General features: G+C 36.2%; 1 protein-coding gene across 1 annotated transcript; it reads left to right on the top strand.

Moving 5' to 3' along the window:
- Window positions 1-1,219: 1,219 nt before the first annotated feature.
- LOC127845292 (cytochrome c1, heme protein, mitochondrial-like) lies at window positions 1,220-25,613 on the top strand. Its single transcript, XM_052376122.1, has 8 exons — window positions 1,220-1,337; window positions 5,072-5,116; window positions 6,221-6,369; window positions 6,572-6,698; window positions 11,618-11,788; window positions 16,310-16,457; window positions 20,933-21,033; window positions 25,185-25,613. The coding sequence occupies exons 1-8, from the start codon at window positions 1,266-1,268 to the stop codon at window positions 25,284-25,286; spliced, it is 915 nt and encodes a 304-aa protein (XP_052232082.1). The 5' UTR covers window positions 1,220-1,265; the 3' UTR covers window positions 25,287-25,613.
- Window positions 25,614-25,904: the final 291 nt, after the last annotated feature.

Raw genomic sequence — 25,904 nt, 5'->3', positions numbered from 1 at the left:
GGTAACAATTGAATCTTCTTCAAATTTGTATATAATCTATTTCAATGCATTAAATACTTGAAACGTATATGTTGTTGTTTTTTTGCCATTCTGATATTTTTATTCATTTTGTCCTCGATTAAAAAAAATATTTTAAACATTTATTATGAATAAATCTGAAGGAAAAGCGGCTCAATTGAAATGTGTTTAAATTGGCTGTTCAGAAAATGTGTACGTCGAAGTACAAACATGTATGTCGAAGTACAAATTGTACTTTGACGTACAAATATATACGTCGAAGTGTATTTTATATGTGTATGTCGACGTACAATTGTTGTACTTCGACGTACATTTCTCTTTTTACCTTGTAGGTCTTCTTGACTTTCAAACCAAATGTTACGCCATAGTATGTTTTTAGGGTTATCTAAAGAATGCTCCCACTTGAGGGATCAATACAGGGACCTCCCAGTGACTAAGCCAGTTAGCAGACACCCAATCCACTATACCACAGCCCCAAACCAGCTTTAAATTCCTGTCGCTAGAAAACAATTTTTTTTATAAGATGCTAGATCTTTAAGCTAGGAACATGTTACTCGTTTTAAGATTGATTTTTTTGGATGCATTACTTAATTATTGCAACAATTATAATATTTTGAACACAATCATGTCCATATATTTATAAAAAATACATGGTTATCAAAAAAACTTTAAAAGCTTTCGCCCGTAAATAAGTTAGCACCTATAATCATATTAATTGCAAACCGTATAAAACAAGGTGTGTTTGTGAAACACTATGTCCCCCCCCCCTTATATATTCGACCTTTAACCTTGAATGATGACCTTGACCTTTCACCACTCAAAATGTGCAGCTCCATGAGATACACATGCATGCCAAATATGAAGTTGCTCTCTTCTATTGCAAAAGTAATGGCAAATGTTAAAGTTTGACGATTTTGGCCCATATATTTGACCTTTGACCTTGAAGGATAACATCGACCTTGACCTTTGACCACTCAAAATTTGCAGCTCCATGAGATACACATGCATGACAAATAAGAAGTGGCTATCTTCAATATTGCAAAAGTTATGGCAAATGTTAAAGTCTGACGCAAACCAACAAACCAACAGCCAGGGCAAAAACAATATGTCCACCAGTATATACTGAGGGACATAAAAATACCAATCGTCTTTTAAAAGCCTTTTTTCTCATACGAGTTGTTGTTGTTGGATCCTGGAAAATTGCGTTATTATGCTGGTTGTCCGCAAAATAACACCGTCGAACGAAAATGGCCGCGATAGTCGGACGAGCGTCGCGAGAGGCTCTTTTGAAGGTTTCTGGCAACGTCCAACCCCAAAATGTATGTTCATTGGTGTATTTTTTTCCAAATTTCGTATTCCACTGCATTTAAAAATTAAGTGAATAGACAGCTCGGTTCATCTATGTGAAAAATACCGCTCACTTTATGTAATATCTCTAAATAATCCTTCGAAGACCTTGAAATGTTCGATAATGACACACAGAAGATATTACCAATTTAAAAAGTGTAAATTTATTTTACCATACTTATGCATGTTATATAATAATTGATGTGTACCCAATAACTCGTTCAGCCTTGTGTATTTTATTCGTTTTAATATTTCTCGAATGTGATGTTATTTCGGATGGCATATGTATCCGAAAATTGTTATGTAAGACCAGGGAGTTCAATAAGGTTTGACAACCATGAAACAAATGACCCCCATGTTTGAAGTTCTCTGAGCTTAATGTAACTTTTTGGGGGTTTCATAATACTGAAATCTAGATATGTTGTTTTTGGATAGTTGTTGATTGCTCTACAAATGTTGCTTTGTTTAACTGTTAGTATAAATTGCTTAACTTTAAACACAACATTTTGTGTAGGGTCAATCCGTGAAAAGACAGACATCTTTAAAAGTCGGACAGTTGACAGTAAAACACATTATAAAATATACAATATCCGACTTGAAATCCCCAGTAACACGCATTTAGTGACACATAGCCATTCACTTTGAAAAATACATCTGCACAGTATGTGCATCGACACCGTTTACGTAAACACAAAACCAATGACGTGCCACACACAGGCTTATGACGAAACGCATTGTTTCCAGAAAGGCGGGTTATTTGAATGCTAAGGTTCGTTCAGTGATTTTCATTGCGCAACGGCTATACGATTGTATATTCATTAAGATCAGGGTTGTCATTATGATTGTAAACAAAGGATTATTTTGGAAAAGTAACCGATTCGGCCGGGGGTCAAGCCTAGGCCCCCTTGTAGGTCCAGGGCAAGGCCCTGGTAGGGGGGTCAGGGTGGCAAAGCCCCCGACCGAAAACGAATTCTAGACATATAAGGGACAAAATACTGCTATTATCAGAGCATAACAAGTTGAAATGAGGTCTTAAAAGAATAGAAGATTTTCATATGTTTAGTATACTGTACATATTATATTGATAGATTTTTGCATGTTCCAATTCTATCCATTACTCGATATTCCAGTATAATTACGATTTCTTTTTTTTAAACCAAATTACGGCAAATATTGACGATGAATGTCGTCCGCCATTTAACGCAAGTGCATATACAAATTGAATTGTGGGATTGGGGAATTCCCATTTAACATGCGTGAATCACGTGACGCGATTTGAGAGCATTAAAAACCGTTTATATTAAGTAATTACGACAAATCGACGACTCAATCTAAACTGTTACATGTACCTCCTTTCAGAAAAGTTTGCGAAAGTGAAAGTGAAATTCTGAGAATAAAAACGCGTCTTTCTTTAAATTTTAACAAGTACTTTTCATTTCGGATCGTGATATAACTTGTCAGGTCATTCATGCATGTAGACCTATATGTATGCATAGTTTGGCAATCTCAAAACACGTTATTTACCTACTTATTACATTATGTGTTATGCCCATTCGTATAACAAAATGCATTATTTAATTGAAGTATTTTCAAATGCGTATAATTTAATGTGTTATCCGAAATCATTTCCAGATTTCATTATTCACGGAAAATTAAGAAAATTCTAGCAACAGAGACACATTTCTCGTGTTTTTCATGCACAGATGAAAATCATGCCAAAATTAGACTTCATGTATAACATCACGTCATTTTTCCTCGGGGAAAGCGTGGACTTTAATATTTAGATGCTGAATAACAAATCCGTAACGCAGAGGTCGCTAATATCTTTTATTTTGGTAGAAAATCGAAGAGCAATATTTAATATGTGGCAACCTTTTTTTTAAACTAAAAACTAGTTAATTACGCTCTACAGTGCTACATTCGTTGAGATACGGTCAGTAATAACCTGTGAAATGTACAGCTATTTGATACAATTTTACGTGGGGTCGGCGTGTATTCGGCTGCCTGAGCGCTGATTGGTTGACGTGCTTACCAAGAAGAATTTGATTGACAGCTGGAAAAATCAATATTGGCAACTCGCTGAGATATTTATTGAAAACAGTAGCTCTTAGGCGGAGTTAATGGACTGACTGAATGGGCGTCGCTCTACTATACTACGGTTATTCCTCGTCAATTATTGTCGGTTTGCGTGATCAAAACTTCCGATAGCAAATTTAAAGATTCAGGAAAAACAACCGATTTTCTGGCGATTTTAACCGATGAATTCGATCGGCAATCGGTTAATAATGACAACCCTGAAGATATTGATTGTTTTATTGTTAAAGGAGATAAAATTTAATAGTTTTATGAAGAATATCTGAAAATTTATAATGTCCGACATTTAACTACATATTTTGCATTGCAGTTAAAACTCGGACAATAGCAAGGAAATAACAAACACACAAAAAACGAAGCCACTTTGCATAAAGTTATCAATCAAGGCTAATTATTGACAATAGATACTTAATACAGCTGTAAGCCTGTACAGTTCGTAAATGTTATAATGAAATAAACACCGACTGCCCGGCTATATCATTGGTTAGCACACTCGATTATCACTCAGGCGACCCAGGTTTGATACCCGCTCCCGGCGCATATGAGTTCGGTTGGTGGTCAACTGTTTTTCCCACAGCACAAGACCACCTCAAAGTTATTACCTCAGTAAATAGTCAAAAATTGCATATATAATTCAAATTTTGAAATTGATAGCTTTATGTAAAGTGCGCACATGTTGGTGAACACTTATTTGCACTAATAATTCTTCATTGAGATGATCAAAAACGTGGTTTTATTCATCATTATCGTCGCCATCATATAAAATAGAGTGTTAAAAATACTTTATTTGTTTTCATCTACGCAATCTCACACCGATCTGTAGATACTCTAGCTAGATTAAGTACTATACCTGCCGTAAAGTCAACGACGTAAATTGCATGTCTATTCATCGTATGTTTATGTTCTAATTTCATTGTGATCAAAGATGGAAATCAATGACTCATCAAATTTTATCAATAAATAACAAATACTCGATACGTGTTAAGCAAATCAAAATTAGTCCAGCAGTTTACATAAGAAGCACACGTAAAATACTGCTACATTCAAATTAATTCATTTTACTGTAAATAAATGAGGTTTGGTTCAATTACTGTTCCACAGTCAGAGATTTAACTACGCAAAAATAACTGTCCAATTTCAGCTACAGTGTGTCCGAGTTTCGACTACTCTGTCCGAGTCATAGCGATTCGCATCAAGCAGCATTTTCATAATGTAAATCGGGGTGTTTTCACATAACATCATCGATGTCACCAAAATTCGAAATTACGCTCATTTGACTTTATAAGGGGAGGTAATCCCCAAAACGACTCGTCGCACGTTCTATATTATGATACAATAGCTTTGGGATATAGAGTTTTGTCCGACTTTTCACGGATTGACCCTAATATAAAATACATTTAATGTTAGTTTCAAATAATATTTGCATCAAAAGTGACAATATATATATGCTTGCATCAACCAGCAGGATTCTGCTGCCATTGAAATCCCTAGCTGTAAGAACACTCTTTATAAATCTAAGAGTCATTAGATGCTGCAACTAGTTAATAATATTTTCTTATCTGGTTTTATACCAGAGAAGTTGTGATTACTCTTGTTAATGTTTCCATTTCAGGCTCGAAACCTTTCGTTTCAGAACATGTCAAAGGGAAAGAAAATGGTATTTTGTTTTCATTATTGAAGTGCATGATCTCTTGAGTTATGAAAATCACCTGCATAACTTTTTTTATGTTCACCAATATTTCTGAGATATTTTTTTATTTAAAATCGTCCTTTAATTATTTTGAAATTAAAAACTGTGGTTGTCATGGCAGTAAAAAAGTATAAGGCATTTTCAGACAGTCTTTTTCGGTTAAGGTATAGTTTGTCATTTTTTTAACATTCTTTATAACATTTGTAGGGAATGACAATAAATCATGCAGTGTTACTGATGGTTTGGTATATAATTTTTCATATTGTTCTCGCCATAAATTGCAACTAGAAAAAAGATCTATAAGCTGGGGCCTTGTTGTGCACCGACAGCCTCAGACTCCATGCTTAATTTTCCTGATTTCTAATTAGGGATTATTGACACCCCTGAGCTGTGTAGTCAAATTGTTACAGGGATGGAAACTAATGTTTTACAATTGGTTGCTCACACGGGCAACCATCTTTTGTATTTTGGTTGCCCAGCTAAAGATTAACAAACCCAGTACGATGTACATGTTACTGTAGTGTCATGTGTATATAAGACTTTCTTTAATTATATAAAAGATAACTATGCAACAACATTGCTTAACTGACAAACGTTCTGTGTATTATGTCCTAATATAAGTCTACGTTAAATCATTTCATTGGCTTTGATAAATGAATTTCATTTAACTAATTATTAACTCACAGTCGCCAATTTCATTAAATGTATAATTGCACTGAATTGTTTCAAGCTTAAAAAGCAAGTTGCCCAGCCGGACTACTAACTTTTGAATTTGAGTTGCCCAGGCCAAAATGCACTGGCCCCAGGCATCACGGGCATCCACTAATTTACATCCCTGGGTTATGACTTTCAATATATCAGACAGTTAGTATTCTTTCAATAAATCCAGCAACTTATTGATAATCATCACTGCATCAATTTACTAACTTAGAAGCTTGAAGAAAAAGGGAGGCTTTTTTACATTTAGATCTATTAACATTCTTAGACATGCTTTTACTGGTACTTTCATCTTAGACTTGCTTTAAAGTGCAATGCAGATTTAGAAATATAACCTGTCAAAATTGTGTTTAGGCCCTGGGAGCCTTAGGTACAATGACAGCTGGTGGCATTGGATTTGCAGTAGCTTTGAACACTGCCGTGCTAGCCAGTGATTTTGTTGTTCATCCTCCAAAGTTCCCCTGGTCCTTCAAAGGACTCCTGTCAGCTTATGATAGAGATTCGTAAGTACATTTCTCTCAATCAGTAAATTTTCTGAGCAAGATTAAAGCCTACTTAATTCAGTGCTACATGATGAAAAAATCAATGTTTTCTTTTTGCCAAATATTTTGTTTGCATATCACTTGTTTGGGATGACAAACATGTGTATTGCAAAAATTATGATACACAATTTTTTAGCTACGGTGGCATAAATGATTGTTTCAGTATGCGTCGAGGCTTTGAGGTATATAAGCAAGTGTGTGCTGCCTGCCACAGCCTGGAGTACATTCGATACAGAGAGCTGGTTGGAGTAATCTTTTCCAAGGATGAGGCCAAAGCTCAGGCTGCAGAGGTAGGCGTGTTTCCTAAAAAATGTGACATTACTATGATTGGACATGATGAGAATTTATATTTAATAAGTCTAAGCGTACTGCTGCTTGCTGCATCTTGGCCCTCTTGTTTTACACCTCATGTTGTATCAAACAAAAGGTTATCAACCCTTCAATGTCTAATGGTCATGGTTATGCCTAACCTCTTATCAATTATAATAGATCAATCAAGCAGTCGCATGTGGCCATTTTTTATAATCAGTTAAAAATCATGGTTATGACCAGATCTTCAATCTTGTTTATTAGATAGAGGTTTGGCAGGTTGGGCGCGTTAAACCGGTGCATTTTGATTGATTACTTATATTTTTGTTAGTGTTTTTTCCAGGCCGTTTTAGCATGGCAAATCGCCGTGCCCGTTTTTTGTAGCACCACGCTGCCCCTTTCAAAGCCGTTTAGCGCCACGCTGCCCTTTCCAAAGGCCGCCGCCCTGCCCTTTCATGAGCACCCGCTGTTTTCCGCCCTTATTGATAACATCTTAATTGGCCCTTGACCAAACTACTAAGCCGACTAGTATCAGATTATGGCCTCCGAGGCAGCGTGTTTGTGAATTTTTCATGCGTGAATAACCTCATATCAGTATCAATCGATATGTTATACCACTAATCGGTAGGTAATTGTTACTTCAGACACTTTTGATGAAAAGCTTGATGTTATCCTCGTGGCAATTGTGCATTTCATACATAATTCAGTTATATCAAAACATATATTTTGACCCATAATTACATTTAAAAACACAAACAAATTAATTATTTATCGATATCGTCTTTAAGATAATTAATTATTGAATTAATTACTGAGACATATACTAAATAAACAAAATGCGAATCGCGTATTAGGCGGCAGGGGTGGCGAAATCAAATGTCCGAGTTGCCCGAGTCGTACATTTGCTTGTCTGGGCAACTGATTTTTTTCAATTAAGTTGTCCGTGGACAAAAAGTTTTTTAAAAGTCAGGTCCAGGTATACAAAAAATACATTGTATTAAAGCCGTAATTAAGTTTTACAAAACCGGATGTTGACATGCGATTACATTGTCAGTGCTATTTGCGGAGCAATCAAGCTGAAATACGGTCACTCTCCTGCGCAGTGAACTCCCTTATTCTATAAGAGACCAGGAGCATGCCGCATTTTAAACATTCGGCCTGACTGTTAGACAGTGTACAGACTGGTTTCTTTATTTTTACAATCAGACGGAAATAAAAAGTATCAAAGTAAGATAATCAAAACACGATCTACCTTGTTATTTAAGACGACTTTTATGGTAAAAATGGAACATTTAGTTTTTTTTAATCTTCAACAACGGAGCAGAAACCCGAAGCTTTGAGCAGTCCACCTCCCCAAAAAACTAAGAAAGACTATGATAAAAAATATGATCTAAGTAAAGGCACCAGAACTTTTCAAGAAACTTGGCTCACAGATTTTCAATGGTTACCAGTTGATGGTAATCAAATTGCTACCAGTAGCGGCGCAGAGCCTCAGTCTGATGAGGTCGACATATTGGACTAGTTTAATTTGTTAAGATTACGATGTACTTATGTTCAACACATGTTTTAACACTAGCTTTGCAAGATTTAAAGTTTTAGAAAGTCTTTATATTGTTTATAATATACTGCTATAATGAATGTACTATTGAAATACAACTATAAACAAAACTAGCAAATCATACTCATTTTGGTATATTCCACATTGTTTTAGTTCAGCAACGGACAAGTTAAATTTCCTAAATGGTTGTCCGTGGACTAGTAGTTTTTTGAGATTTCGCCACCCCTGGGCGGACATATTAGACGATTTTAAGTTGCTATGCGCATCTGTCACTTACATCATTTGAAATTTTGACAACATGGCGGACATACAGAATTAAATTGTGACTCGGCAAACATGGCAAATAACGTCGTAAACGATCAAATTAATGATGGAGATTATACATTTAGAAGGAATTAATGAAATGTCTGTGATAATCAACGATGCATAAAAATGTTTTAGTAGCAACAACATACTTATTTGTAATCTACTCAGTGGGTGTATCAGGATATTTCACGGAAACGAGTGCTTGCATATTGTTAGTGCTCAGTTTACTCGCAATATTAAACATCAGACAAGATTATCGTTAGAAATGGGATTAGACAAACATGGTTTCATTTATATTTTAGTGGATCTGTGTATAATCACATTCATATGCATATATTGCTTTATTATGTTTGTCGTGCTGTACAGTGTATTGAAACAGCATGGAACTTAAATGTACATTGCAAGGTAAATATATTAATATAAATCAAAGTAAGTTAAATACATCAATTACTATATACCATTAAATGTGCTTGTTTATATTTTATGTTTTTCCACAACTGCCTCTGATGGCGATTTCATGTTTCTCCCTCATTCAGGTATTCACGGAACGTTTTTGCCCTTTTTTGCCTTAACTGCGCGCTTAAATGCCCTTTTTGAAAGTAATGCACCATGCCCCTTTGCCCTCCTGGGAAAAACACTATTTGTATTTACCGATCTTAATGAAACTTGGGATATAACAAGCAGGCATGGAAACCTAGCTTATAGTTGTATTTGGGTTGTGTCTCTTCAAGGTGTCTCTTCTTCAAGGTCAAGAGTACTGTTTGCTAATAACATAAAAACGTTTCTGATAAATAACTTGAGTTTGGATGGAGATATTATACTACTTTTTGGTGTTATTCAGTCAATAACTTAAGTAAGCAAAATTGCATAATTCACCAATCTTCATAAACTTAAGCAATTTTGCATCGAGACCTAGCTTTGGATTGTATTTGGAACATGTGGGTCACCAGGGTTTTTTCAGCACTGTCTGCGCCTCTGGAAAATGGAGGTACTCTCAAAGCAAACAGACCCAATCCCAAACCAAAATTATTTTTAAAAAATCCCAATTTCCAAAAAGAATGAAGTGTCTAATAACATGTGTGACTAACCAGTGTTTGTTTTGGTAAAAAATATCTGCTATAAGGTTTTGACTGTACAGTTCTTATCTCAGAGAGTAACTGTGACTTAAAAACAAAACTGCAGTACTTGAATAAACATTGAACATGCCCAATATTGCATCTGTTTATATAAAGAAGACAAAATAACAAATAAAAACAAATTTATTTGTTAAACCACTGAACTATTTAAGCATGATAAATTCACAATTTTTTCCCAAATGAGCCGTTTCATCGAAGCAAAAATTCCCAAAATGGCCAATTTTGTCGATAAAAAATTCCCAATTTGGTCAGACTCCTTTTCCCAAAATAGGCAGAAAAACCCCTAGTCACTGATAAAAAAAGAATTAATCTCAATAACTTATGCTTCCTTGGAGGTGTTGTCGTTAAATTGTGCTTGTATGTAGTCTGGTTGTTGATTGGAAGACCTAGCACAGGAGTTTATTTCAGGTCAGTTGGGTATGGGTCAAGGTCACTGTAACTTTCAATAAAAGCAAACCATTTCCACTTAATTGTGTGCAGTGAAAGATTTCATGCGGAAATTGTGTGTTTATACCTGGATTTGGATTTTGCTTGGGACCAGATGGATCGTGATCAAAGTAAATTGAGTCGCGTTCTGAGTCGGTTCTTAGAAAACCGGGCCTTATGCATGTTTCTAAAGTGTCGTCCCAGATTAGCCTTTGCAGTCCGCACAGGCTAATCAGGAACGACACTTACCACTTAAATTGGATTTTACTAAGAAGAGACATCATTTTTACAAAAATGTCATAAAAGTGGAGAATGTCGTCCCTGACGCGGACTGCACACGCTTATCTGGGACGACACTTTACGCACGTGCATTATGCCCAGATTCTAAGAACGCGACTCACTTTTAGTCTAATAGCTCAGGATTTTATGTGGGTATTGTTCTTAAACTTTGTATGTTGATAACTTGTATGCAGCATTTGCGTGTTATTTCATTTGGGACCACTTGGATCAAGGTGAAAGTCTTTGTCATTTGAAATTTAAAAACTTTTTTTTAGCTCAATAACTTGAGTTTGGATGGAGGTATTGGGCTGTGTGTAGGTGGCTTGCATGAAACTCCTAGCTTGGGATTGCCCAATTATTAAAATCATATCTTAAATTAGAGCCTTTTGGATAATTTAATCATTGTTTTTTTTTGTCATTTTTCCTATGGCAAAAAGTACCTTTTTGCAATTTGAAAATATGCTGGTATATATTTTTCCAATATCTAGTCCCCAAATTCCCAATTGATGATATGACTTTCAGATGTTTGGAAAAAAGATGTCAAGTATACTGTAAATGTAAAGAGTTTGAAGTTGTAATATCTATGCATTATAGACTGATATCTTTAGGGATTCTGTTAGTTTTATCAAATAATCATTAAAAAGTTGTAAATCAAGTAACTTTATTTTTTTCCCAATTCAAATTAAATTGATGCCAAATTACCACTTCATTGGTAAAGGTCATATTCCCAAAATGTTGAGAGAAAGCCTTGTGAAGGGTAAAAACTGGGTTTTGTGGCAATTATATGTGTTGAATTTCCTGAAAACATTTCAGGCGACGTCTATAATAGAAGTTTGAGGGAAAACGGTAGCCAAGACCCCATAGCTTATAATCGATTCTGCATGATGTAACAGAGTGCATAAATTCATAAATAAGAGTGTGGATTGATTAAGAATTTGTTTGTCTTTGATCTCAAAATAATGATAAAAATATTATTGATGTGCTCTATACCTGTCAGTGAAAGAGAATGTATTGATCATCATTTATTGAAAAACATTAATGTTGTTATGAATGAAATTTAATGAAAACCCTTAAACACAGTTCAGACATTCTTTACCCATAATCATAATAATAAAGAAGTAATATCAGTGTACATTGTATAATCATTCAAAATGCTGTTAATATTCCATTTATCTGTATCATATATATTCCCCAGGCTACATATGTTGACGGGCCCAATGATAAGGGTGAGATGTTTGAACGGCCCGGCAAGCTTACTGACGTCATGCCCAAGCCCTACCCCAACCCAGAAGCTGCCAAGGCTGCAAACAACGGGGCTCTTCCTCCTGACCTGACCTTCATCACCCGGGCCAGGCATGGTGGGCCTGTATGTATCCATCAGAGATGCTAAACCCTTGACCAGGATCCCATTTACGAGGATTTAGGATTTTTACATATTTGTAGTCCCATATCAAATCAAATTAAAACCCTTTGTTGCATAATTCAAGTTTGAAGGCCCCTTTTCCAGCCCAAGTATAGTGATGAGCAGCAAACAGCATAAAACCTGAACAGACTGTGAATAAAACACAGGCTATTCTGGTTTTATGCTGTTTGCATATAGCGTTTATCACTTTTCCTTTGAGCGAGAAAGAGTTAATGTTTGAAATTATTACTCATATTTCCAGGATGAGAAGTAAGTAAGAATACTCCCAAAACAAATATCATGTAATCTTAATATTTAGAAATTACTTGACATCTTATGTTAATGTTGATTTCCATGAAGACAAAAATCAATCTCCTCTAAAGTTGTCAGACTTTACTAAAAAATCAATAAAACTGTACCTGATCCAGTTAAATTAACCAGGACGTCTGTCATCATTGTAAGGGTTAATGAATTAGCAAAACTATCTTCAAGTATAATATAGTTTGAACCAGTTGTATTGAAAAGATAAACAGAGATGTGGCCAGTAAAGTAAGATAAGTCACTCATAAACTGGTGTAGTTATACAGTGAATAGGTTATATAAAATGATATATGTCCAACTACATTGGAACCAAAGTTCACAAAGTGACATGGTGAGCTTATGTGACTGTGTGATGTCCGGCGTCCGTTGTGTGTGCGTGATGGGGGCGTGCTTATCTTGATTAAGTCTGGGTTGGGATTGTATTTGGGTCAGCTGGGGTCAAAAACTAGGTCAAATAATAGAAAAACCTTGTGTAGACAATAGAGGTCACAGTTTTCATCCAATCTTTATGAAATTTGGTCAGAATGTTTATCTTGATAAAATCTGGGTTGGGATTGTATTTTGGTCATCTGGGGTCAAAAACTAGGTCACTAGATCAAATAATAGAAAAACCTTGTGTAGACAATAGAAAAACCTTGTGCAGACAATAGAGGTCACAGTTTTCATCCAATCTTTATGAAATTTGGTCAGAATGGGTATCTTGATGAAATCTGGGTTTGGATTGTATTTGGGTCATCTGGGGTCAAAAACTAGGTCACTAGGTCAAATAATATAAAAACCTTGTGTAGACAATAGAGGTCACATTTTTCATCCAATCTTTATGAAATTTGGTCAGAATGTTTGTCTTGTTATCCCCCGCCGTAGGCGGAGGGATATTGTTTTTGTTTTGTCCGTCCGTCCTTCTGTCTTTCCATCCGTCCGTCTTTCCGTCCGTCTTTCCGTCCGTCCGGAGCCATATCTTGGAAGTGCTTTGGCAGATTTCATTGAAACTTGGTATGAGTATATATATGGATAAGAGGATGATGCATGCCAAATGGCATTGCACACCATCTGTTAGTTACGGAGTTATGGCCATTTGTATCTTGAAAAAATGCTTTTTGCAGTGGAGGTCACAGTTTTCATCCAATCTTTATGAAATTTGGCCTGAATGTTAATCTTGATGAAATCTGGGTTAAGTCACCGGGCAAATTCTAATAAAACCTTGTGTAGATGAAAGATTTTTCATCACGTCATCAGTTTTCATCACGTCTTAATGAAATTTTGTCAGACTGTATTAATTGATGAAATCTGGCTTGGGATTGTATATGGGTCTGATAGAATTTAAGTTGATGTAGCAAGGTTAGTCAGGTGAGCGATTCAGGGCCATCATGGCCATCTTGTTTATCTTTGGTTTTGTGGTATTTACCATATAGCCTTGCATCATGTATAGTTTAGTGTACAAGTAGTACAGCTTTGTTATTTGTTAAATATTTTATGTTAAAGAATAAAATAAATATTAAATGGGTGGCTGTATGGGGAGGAGGAGGCCAAATATGTTGCAAAATTAGTCAGTGAAAACCAAGATTTGGTCAGGGAAAAGTCAGTGAAAAGTCAGGGAATTTTGTTACATCTGGTTGGTGGCAAACCTGCTGAGTGATGGTTTTTTACGAAATTTGACAATTTTTATGATGCTCCCCCCAAAAAAATTGGGGGGAGCATACAGTCGCCACTTCGTCTGACTGTCCTTCTGTGTGTCCATCCGTGCACAATTTTTGTCCGGGCTATTTCTCAGCAACTAATGACCGGAATTCAATGAAACTTCATGGGAAGCTTCACTACCAAGAGGAGATGTGCATATTATCAGCGGGTTCTGGTCGGATGATTTTTCACAGAGTTATGGCCCTTTGAAATTTCCCATTAACTGTACATATAGTGCAATTCTTGTCCGGGCTATTTCTCAGCAACAAATGACCGGATTCAATGAAACGTTATGGGAAGCTTCACTACCAAGAGGAGATGTGCATATTATCAGTGGGTTCTGGTCGTATGATTTTTCACAGAGTTATGGCCCTTTGAAATTTTCCATTAACTGTACATATAGTGCAATTCTTGTCTGGGCTATTTCTCAGCAGCTAATGACTGGAATTTAATGAAACTTTATGGGAAGCTACACTACCAAGAGGAGATGTGCATATTATCAGCGGGTTCTGTTCGGATGATTTTTCACAGAGTTATGGCCCTTTGAAATTCTCCATTAACTGTACATATAGTGCAATTCTTGTCCGGGCTATTTCTCAGCATTTTATGACTGGAATTAAATGAAACTTTATAGGAAGCTTAACTACCAAGAGGAGATGTGCATATTATCAGCGGGTTCTGGTCGGATGATTTTTCACAGAGTTATGGCCCTTTGAAATTTCCCATTAACTGTACATATAGTGCAATTCTTGTCCGGGCTATTTCTCAGCAACAAATGACCGGATTCAATGAAACGTTATGGGAAGCTTCACTACCAAGAGGAGATGTGCATATTATCAGCGGGTTCTGGTCGTATGATTTTTCACAGAGTTATGGCCCTTTGAAATTTTCCATTAACTGTACATATAGTGCAATTCTTGTCTGGGCTATTTCTCAGCAACTAATGACTGGAATTCAATGAAACTTTATGGGAAGCTACACTACCAAGAGGAGATGTGCATATTATCAGCGGGTTCTGTTCGGATGATTTTTCACAGAGTTATGGCCCTTTGAAATTCTCCATTAACTGTACATATAGTGCAATTCTTGTCCGGGCTATTTCTCAGCAACTAATGACTGGAATTAAATGAAACTTTATAGGTAGCTTAACTACCAAGAGGAGATGTGCATATTATCAGCGGGTTCTGGTCGGATGATTTTTCACAGAGTTATGGCCCTTTGAAATTTTATATAAAAATATTCTTGTCCCCCCAACTACTGTGCCCTCAAAACATTTCCTTTTATCTGAATATATAGTGCAATATTGTGACAAAAAAACACTTTGGGGAGCATCACCCGTCACTGACGGTTTCTTGTTTCCGGAAATATCATAAACCAGTAATCACAAAATAATGTTGTTGGGAAAACTGCAAGTGGTATCCAATCTCTGGAAGCAAAAATTAACGGGCATAGAGTCTGATGATCATGCATTTTACCTTTCTTCATGTCTGCCTACTTATGGACTTAACACACTGAACGGGCCAATTATTAAATAGTGACTTGGCTTCCATTGGGGGCATTGTATGAGAATATGAGTCAATCATGGGGAAGCAAGGGTTAGGCCTGATGAATGACTATGGAGAGAGGAGAGATTCGCTGACCTGATTTCAATACACTGTCCATATCAACTGAGATCAATACACTGTCCTTATCAACTGAGATCAATACACTGTCCTTATCAACTGAGATCAATACACTGTCCTTATCGACTGAGATCAATACACTGTCCTTATCAGCTGAGATTAATACACTGTCCTTATCGACTGAGATCAATACACTGTCCTTATCAGCTGAGATCAATACACTGTCCTTATCAACTGAGATCAATACACTGTCCTTATCAACTGAGATCAATACACTGTCCTTATCAACTGAGATCACTACACTGTCCTTATCGACTGAGATCAATACACTGTCCTTATCGACTGAAATCAATACACTGTCCTTATCGACTGAGATCAATACTCTGCCCTTATGCTTATTTAGAATGACCAAATTCTTGGTCTATTATCTGTATCGTTTGCTACAAGCTTTGATACGTAATTGGATGATTTCTTTATACATTAGCAAAACCCCAGCATTACTTGACCTCATTTTGGCCTACTTTTGGACATAATATGTATAAATATACAAATGGGCATATAAATCAATACCCACTATGCTAGGGGTAAACGCATTATTTTATGCAGCATATTGTTTGTCCACAAGTTTGCAGTAAACTTATTTGATGAATCAAGCATCCAAGTACGTTTGTGTAAACTATAAAGCCATCATTTGGTCAATGTGATATTTCATGGACAAAATTGAAATGTCTTCTGTTCTACATGTATTAATAATCAGAATGTTCATGTGAGACCTTTTACTTATGGAACCCACAAATCTGTACATAATTGAAAGTTCTTTTCTGTGTGTTTGTAAAAGGTACAACATTTGATTGGATGTTTTCAGGACTACATCTACGCCTTGCTGACTGGCTACAAAGAAGCCCCAGCAGGTGTTAACCTAGGGGAAGGCCAACACTACAACCCCTACTTCCCCGGTGGTGCCATCTCTATGGCACAGGCCTTGTACAATGAAATCATCGAGTACCAAGATGGTGAGTTCCATTCCAGAAATATTTTTGGGGTTTTTGGTTCAACTTGTTGTAGTTTCTGAATTCTAAAAGGTTTCTTCTTAATTAGTCAGCATTATGTTGATCATATAGATTTAATACATCTAGTAAGTCTGTATAACATGTATTCTGATATGTCAAATTGCAGATATCATAAACCTATTTGTGATCTCCAAGCAAACATGAGGTAGTCAGGGATCATATTTTCCCCATAACATCAATCGGTCTTGATATAAATGGGGAAAAAGTATCCGAAAATGTTTATCCCGAAATCATGACAAATTATGTTAAAATATATACCATTGATTTTGCCATTCATGAAGGTGGTATAATAAATGTACAAGTAAAATTCTCTTAGGCATTTTTTTTTAAACTGAACATACAAGTTTTCTAAACTGGTTTTATCATTTGCTATTTCATTGTTGTTTCTTGTGCTGTTTTATCAGACTGTTTTCATCGTTGTCAAAGACCTAGGTCTTTGTCGCTGTCAATATTATTAATCTGTGTAAGTCTATACCGATGTTTTTCAATCGTTGTTGACTCGATAATAGTTTACAAACATGCACTGAACCGAACAAATGTCTGTGCATAGGTTGGCTATTGACAATAACAAAACCAAATAATTAAGAAATAATTTGTGTACGTTATAGTTTGTTGTCAAATAACCCACAGCCAATAGTTTAGATGAGAAGGGAAGCATGAGTGTTAACGGACGACTTATGACCCAATGATCAGGGAAAAACTGTAAAGCTCTTTTGAACGCACATCTCGAGTATGAAAAGGGCGCTATATAAATGTGGTATAAAAAAAAATATAAAAATGAGTGATTTGAAACCACGCATCTAATTTTTCGGTTGTGGGTTATTCAACAACAAACTATAAAGAACATGAATTATTTCGATTCTAACACGTTTTATACTAATGTTTTATACAGTGTATATTATTTTTAGCTCACCTGTCACGAAGTTACATGGTGAGCTTATGTGACCGTGTGATGTCCGGCATCCATTGTGCGTGCGTGCGTCCGTCAACAATTTGTTTGTGTAGACACTAGAGGTCACAGTTTTCATCCAATGAAATTTATGAAATTTGGTCAGAATGTTTATTATGATGAAATCTGGGTTGGGATTGTATTTGGGTCATCTGGAGTCATCTGGAGTCAAAAACTAGGTCACAAGGTCAAATAATAGAAAGTCCTTGTGTATACAATAGAGGTCACAGTTTTCATCCAATCTTCATTAAATTTGGTCAGAATGTTTATCTTGATGAAATCTGGGTTGGTATTGTATATTGGGTCATTTGGGGTCAAAAACTAGGTCACTAGGTAAAATAATAGAAAAACCTTGTGTAGACAATAGAGGTCACAGTTTTCATCCAATCTTTATGAAATTTGGTCAGAATGTTTATCTTGATGAACTCTGGGTTGGGATTGTATTTGGGTCATCTGGGATCAAAAACTAGGTCACTAGTAGTAGAAAAACCTTGTGTAGATAATAGAGGTAAAAGTTTTCATCCAATCTTTATGAAATTTGGTCAGAATGTTTATCTTGTTAAAATCTGGCTTGGGTGTGTATTTGGGTTATCTGGGGTCAAAAACAAGTCACTAGGTCAAATAATAGAAAAACTTTGTTGCAAGGTTAGTCAAGTGAGCGATTCAGGGCCATCATGGCCCTCTTGTTCTTGTGTACTATTTTATGTGAAGTTCTGCCCATAAAAATAACTTTCGGCTGTTCTGTCGATCAGATCCGCGGCTTTCATTCATAATTATATTAATGGATTATTATGCAGGTGGAAAATGTATCAGCATGTTTTGTGTAGTTACTGCACATGCTTTCAGTGTATAAGGTCTGCCCATAATAATTGCAGAATAACCCATAGACAATTTTTTTTCTTTGTTTGTAAGAAAGTTTTCACATGCCATGTTAGAATCCTTTTTTACTTCTATCTCATATATTATTAGCTCACCTGTTTTCGGAAAAAAAACGAGGTATTGTCATAGCCAGCTCGTCGTCTGCCGTCGCTGTGATAAAACCTTAACATTGGCTCTAAAATAAAAGTGCTTCCACCTTCAACTTTGGAACTTCATATTTAGATGCACCTTAATGAGTTCTACACGCCACACCCATTTTTGGGTCACTAGGTCAAAGGTCAAGGTCATGGTGACCTCTAAATAAAATATTCTGACAAGCTTTCATTTATTCAAAACTGCATATGAAGCCGAGCGTTGGCACCCGTTATGCGGTGCTCTTGTTATCCCCCGCCATAGGCGAAGGGATATTGTTTTGGCGTTGTCCATCCGTCCGTCTTTCCATCCGTCCGGAGCCATATCTTGGAAGTGCTTTGGCGGATTTCATTGAAACTTAGTATGAGTATATATACATATGGATAACAGGATGATGCACGCCAAATGGCATTGTACATCATCCGTTTATAACGGAGTTATGGCCCTTTTTATCTTGAAAAAATGCTTTTTTTGTGTGTCCGGAGCCATATCTTTGAAGTGCTTTGGCAGATTTCATTGAAACTTGGTGTGAGTATATATATATATATACATATAAGAAGATGATGCACACCAAATGGCATTGTACACCATCTGTTAATAACGGAGTTATGGCCCTTTGTATCTTGAAAAAAATGCTTTTTTAGTGTCAAATATAACTCTTTTGCACCCCAAAGCATATTGGCGGGGGCTATCAATTCAACGAATTTGCTTGTTAAATTTATAACAGTTTACAGTGATTGCAATAATCGCAACATATTGTTTTGTATCACATGCACGTTGATTAAAGGGGCCTTTTCACAGATTTTGAAGTTTGTCATTAAATGCTTTATATTGATAAATGTAAACATTAAATTTTAAATGCTCCAGTTAAAAATCAAAAATTAAATTTAAAAAAAGGAACAAAAAGTAGCCCCCTGCAGGGCTCGAACCAGTGAACCAGTGACCCCCAGAATAATAAAGTAAAAACGCATTAGCCAACTGAGCTATCCTGCCAAGCATACATAAGATGCGTATTTTATACCTTATATAAGCAATCTTCGTAGTTTCACAAATTTAAACGACAACAATCGTTTCGCGTCGCAATGCTTTATAATTTTTAGGATTTAAAATCGTCAAAAGATGCATATAATGGCTATATTAGACCATGGCAAATATTCAGTAATACTGTTTCCTCACAAATATCATAACTAAACCGAAAATTTGCGAATCTGAAACAACTTTTTTCTATTTTGTCAATTTACCAAACCGTCAAAAGATCCCTTTAACAACGAAGACTGATTATAATTTAACCAGTGCGCGCAGTCACCTTAGCAGACAAAACAGAGAAACCGCTATAACAATGATAACTACATGTATCAATAGACACACAATGACACTGTTAATCGATCCTATGTACATTACAGGCCTTAAGTCTGTTAAATTGTTTTGTGATCTTTTCAGTTTGCAAAATTTTCGACCACCCTCATTTATTTCGGATGCGTCTTTAATCCGCTGTTCACAAGTTTATATACGCCCGTTTTTAAAAACGGGACGTATTATAGTTTCACCCTTGGCGGGCGGGCGGCATCAACAGCAGTGTCCGCTCTCTTAATCAAATAGTTTTCATCCGATCTTCACCAAACTTGGTCAGAAGTTGTGTCTAGACAATATTTAGGTCAAGTTCGAATATGGGTCATGCCGGGTCAAAAACAAGGTCACGGGTCACTTAGTGCATTTCAAGGATTAAGCATGGTGTCCGCTCTCTAATTGAAGTAGTTTTCATCCGATCTTCACCAAACTTGGTCAGAAGTTTAATCTAGACTATATCGAGGTCAAGTTCGAATATGGGTCACGCCGGGTCAAAAACTAGGTCACGGGGTCACTTAGTGCATTTCAAAGATTTAGCATGGTGTCCGCTCTCTAATTGAAGTAGTTTTCATCCGATTTCCACCAATGTTGGTCAGAAGTTGTAGACAATATCGAGGTCAAGTTTGTTTATGGGTCATGCCGGGTCAAAAACTAGGTCACTTAGTGCATTTCAAGCATTAAGCATGGTGTCCGTTATCTAATTGAAATAGTTTTCATCCAATCTTCACCAATTTTGGTCAGAAGTTGTGTCTAGATGATATATAGGTCAAGTTCAAGTTGTCCAAAACCTTCAAATGGGCGTATCTTGTGACAGTTTGGCACTCATGTTGATTCTTGGTCTGACGTGCAATAAACCGGTCTTGACCAGTTTAGAGACTGCAGCGAATGTTTTATCACACCTATACAAGATAAGAATGTCATTAGGGTGTGTTAGCATGTGCACTGTGTAATCAATTTCCTGACATGGGAATTTATGCAAACAGAATCGGACCGACTGTTTGGGATTTTCAATCTGTCTTTCATGACCCCAATCGGTCTAGGACCGACAAAACCGAAAAAAATATGATCCCTGGAGGTAATGTAGTTCACCAGTGTACATGTGTGTTTGCAGGTACCCCAGCGACCCAGAGCCAGCTGGCCAAGGACGTAGTTACCTTCCTGGCATGGTGTGCTGAACCTGAAGGGGACACCAGGAAAAGATACTTTATTAAGGTGATGTTAAAATAGTTAGGCCTTGCTTGCATAATACTATTCTGTGATGAAGATTACTTACAAGAGTTTTTGAGTTGTTAACCAGGTTTCCCGAAGGAAAAAACTGGTTATTAGATTGGCGATGTCGGCGGGCGGGCAAGCGGGCAGAACAAGCTTGTCCGGGCCATAACTTTGTTGTTCATTGTCAGATTTTTAAATCATTTGGTACATTTGTTCACCATCATTAGACAGTGTGTCGCACGAAAGAATTAAGTCGATATCACCAAGGTCAAGGTCACAATTTGAGTTTGAAGGTAAAAAATGGCCATAAATGAGCTGTCCGGGCCATAACTTTGTCGTTCATTGTCAGATTTTAAAATCATTTGACAAAAAATGAGTTAAATTAAGTGTTTTTTAAAGAATTTTCTGGTGATCTTAACATGAAGAAAGTATTAAGTAAATAAAAATCATACTATCACGTTTTCTTAAATAGGCATAGTGCCTTATATAATATTTATAACAAGGGACAAAATTGTCACAAAACCAGATTTTCAGTTGGAAAAAGTCTGATAAAGGGAGTCAATTCAAAATGTGTATTGTTAACCCCCTTGTGTAAAATTGACCTTGATTTCAATTAGAAAAAAAAGTCTGATAAAGAGAGACAACTCAAAATCAAAATGTGCATTGTTACTGATTGTTCATAGTTACATACATGTAGTTGTTTCAAAATCAATATATTTTTAGTTGTGGCGACCTTGACATTGGAGATATTGATGTAACTCTTTCGCGCGACACACCGTCAAATAATGGTGAACAAATGTGCCAAATGATTTTTAAATGTCACAATGAATGACATAGTTATTGCCCAGAAAAGCTCATTTATGGACATTTTTGACCTTCAAACTCAAATTGTGACCTTGACCTCGGAGATATTGACATAATTCTTACCGCAACACACCGTCTAATGATGGTGAACAAATGAGCATAACCATTTTAAAAACTTAAACATTTTTAGCCGGATTTTTTTCGAAAAAATCTCGGCTTATAGATTGATGTTGTCGGGCGGGCGGGCGGGCGGGGTGGCGGCGTGCTCGAAAATGTTAAAGTTCTTATTTCATGGTATAACTTTGGTATGCTTGGACCTAGAGTCTTCAAACTTGACATGAAGGTTGGCCAGGATTAACAGATGACCACTGGTCATTTCAAGGTCATTCATTTGAAGGTCAAGGTCACTGTGACCTTCAATATAAAAAATGTTAAAGTTGTTATAACTTTGGTATGCTTGGACCTAGAGTCTTGAAACTTGACATGAAGGTTGGCCATAACTAGTTAGTAACCACTGGTCATTTCAAGGTCATTCATTTGAAGGTCAAGGTCACTGTGACCTTGAATGTAAAAATGTTAAAGTTCTTATTTCATGGTATAACTTTGGTATGCTTGGACCTAGAGTCTTCAAACTTGACATGAAGGTTGGCCAGGATTAACAGATGACCACTGGTCATTTCAAGGTCATTCATTTGAAGGTGAAGGTCACTGTGACCTTCAATATAAAAATGTTAAAGTTGTTATAACTTTGGTATGCTTGGACCTAGAGTCTTGAAACTTGACATGAAGGTTGGCCAGAACTAGTAAGTAACCACTGGACATTTCAAGGTCATTCATTTGAAGGTCAAGGTCACTTTGACCTTGAATGTAAAAATGTTAAAGTTGTTATAACTTTGGTATGCTTGGACCTAGAGTCTTGAAACTTGACATGAAGGTTGGCCAGAACTAGTAAGTAACCACTGGACATTTCAAGGTCATTCATTTGAAGGTCAAGGTCACTGTGACCTTGAATGTAAAAATGTTAAAGTTCTTATTTCATGTTATAACTTTGGTATGCTTGTACCTAGAGTCTTCAAACTTGAAATAAAGATTGGCCAGTACTAGAAGATGACCACTGGTCATTTCAATGTCATTCATTTGAAGGTCAAGGTCACTGTGACCTTAAATGTTAAAATGTTAAAATTGTTATAACTTTGGTATGCTTGGACATAGAGTCTTCAAACTTGACATGAAGGTTTGCAAGCACACTTAGATGACCACTGGTCATTTCAAGGTCATTCATTCTAAGGTCAAGGTCACTGTGACCTTGAATGTAAAAATGTTAAAGTTCTTATAACTTTGGTAGGTAAAAATGTTAAAGTTCTTATTCCATGTTATAACTTTGGTATGCTTGTACCTAGAGTCTTCAAACTTGACATAAAGGTTGGCCAGTACTAGAAGATCACCACTGCTCATTTCAATGTCATTCATTTGAAGGTCAAGGTCACTGTGACCTTCAATGTTAAAATGTTAAAATTGTTATAACTTTGGTATGCTTGGACCTAGAATCTCAAACTTGACGTAAAGGTTTGCAAGCACACTTAGATGACCACTGGTCATTTCAAGGTCATTCATTTGAAGGTCGAGGTCACTGTGACCTTGGATGTAAATATGTTAAAGTTGTTAATACTTTGGTATGCTTAGACCTAGAGTCTTCAAACTTGATATGAAGGTTGGCCAGAACTAGTAGATGACCACTGGTCATTTTAAGGTCAAGGTCACCGTGACCTTGAATGTAAAAATGTTAAAAAATAAAAAAATTGAGATCAAACTTTCCTAATTGTCAATTCAAGTTCATATTTGTGACCTTAAATGTTATTGTTGTTCATGTATATGCATGCATTCAAAACATAACACAAGGTTTGCTCATGCCTTGAAAAGTACTTACATTTCATTTTGACCTTTGAACAATATTTCAGTAATTTAAGTATTGCATTGACAAAAACACGAAAGGTACTTTCCTGTCATTTAAATCAAAAATCCGGCTTCAATGCGGTCATCTCCGACCGCGGAACTCTTGTTTAAAAAATGAATCACAAAGTAATGGTCCGGACAAGCTCATTTCAAAAACTAGGTCACGGGGTCACTTAGTGCATTTCAAAGATTTAGCATGGTGTCTGCGCTCTAATTGAAGTAGTTTTCATCTGATCTTTTCCAAACTTGGTCAGGAGTTGTATCAAGACAATATCTAGGTCAAGGTCGAATATGGGTCATGTGGGGTCAAAAACTAGGTCACGGGGTCACTTAGTGCATTTAAAGATTTAGCATGGTGTCCGCTCTCTAGTTTATGTGACTTTCTGATTTATTTTGATATTTTTATGCATTCAAGGAGGGCATATAGTGATCAGACTGTCCTTCCGTCTTTCCGTCACACTTAGCCTTTAGATTTCGAAAAATGCTCATAACTTCACTGTCACACGTCGCTTCAGATAGCAAATTTCATATTTGGAATGCATGTGTATATGGACAAGGCCTTTTCATACGCACACAAATGTTGACCCCTGTGACCTTGACCTTGAACTTAGGGTCCGCGTTAAGGTTTCAAAACCTGCGTTTAGGTTTTGAAAAAAGCTCATAACTTCTACCAAGCGTTTATAGGCATAAGTCATCCTATGGTGACAGCTCTTGTTAGTTATATTACATTATAGTTTTTAAAGGGATCTTTTCACGCTTTGGTAAATTGACAAAATTGAAAAAAGTTGTTTCAGATTCGCAAATTTTCGTTTTAGTTATGACATTTGTGAGGAAACAGTAATACTGAACATTTACCATGGTCTAATATAGCCATTATATGCATCTTTTGACGATTTTAAAATCTAAAAATTATAAAGCGTTGCAACGCGAAACGATTGAATAATTTGGAGAGTTCTGTTTTTGTCGTTAAATTTTGTGAAACTACGAAGATTGCTTATATAAAGTATAAAATACTCAAGGTACATGTACTCGGCGGAATAGCTCAGTAGGCTAAAGCGTTTTTACTTCAGGACTCTGGCAGGACTCCAGGGGTCACTGGTTCGAAACCTGGTCCGGGCAATGTTCTTTTCCTTTTTTTAATTTTATTCTTGAGTTTTTACTGGAGCTTTTACGATCCAATGTTTACATTTATCGATATAAAGCATTTAATGAATAAGTTAAAAAATGCCAAAATCTGTGAAAAGGCCCCTTTAAACATATACATACAATTTAACTGTGTATTAATAGTCACATGTTTCACTTGAAAGACATAATTGGACTTTGTCTATATCATGGTTATTATTTTATATTTTGTAGTAATAAAAGGCATAATGATGAGTTCATTTTCTTTTCAGAGTATGGTTTTTATGGGCGTATTCATGGGAACTCTATACTACTTCACACGCGGAAAGTTTGCCTACCTGAAATCTAAGAAGTTTGCTGCTAAACTTAAATAACTCTCAGGAATAGAAATGCACCAGTTTTAATTAAGAGGAAAATAACATGTGTTTGAGTGTGTATAAAAGTGTTGCTGTTAGAAAGTTAATTGATTTTCACGAATAATCTATGTGGATTGAAAACAAAACATAGATGTATTTTGCATGGACTTGAACAGACTTTAGTGAAGTTACTAGCTTGTTGTCTATAGAATACAGAAATCTTACCAAACTGCTTTGTTAATGTAAGCAGAGATTTACAGTAATGGCGGAAAATAGAATTTCATTATTTATATTGACAGTTACAAGTTTCAAAATGTAAATGTGATAATAAATGTTTTAAAGATGGATTGTTTGTTTATGTTCAAGAGCTTTTTATGCCTCTGTTATTTAATTATAACTCCGCCAACGACAGTCTCAAGCCCAGGCTGAAAAGGAGGAGGATTTGGCGTACGGCTAGCTACCCCACCCTGTTAAAATTTTATTGCTACAGAAGCGCCAAACAGAATAAGAAAAAGACATCAAATACATCACAGACCTGGGAGAAGGTGGACCTCCAACTTGAGGGCGTATGCTGCCAGACAGTGTCAACTTGAACCCATCTGGCCAAGACCATCATCTCCATCAGGATCACAACCC

The sequence above is a fragment of the Dreissena polymorpha genome, chromosome 9 (genome assembly GCF_020536995.1).
Source record: "Dreissena polymorpha isolate Duluth1 chromosome 9, UMN_Dpol_1.0, whole genome shotgun sequence".
Lineage (NCBI taxonomy): Eukaryota > Metazoa > Mollusca > Bivalvia > Myida > Dreissenidae > Dreissena > Dreissena polymorpha.
This window is presented reverse-complemented; position numbering and strand designations above follow the sequence as displayed.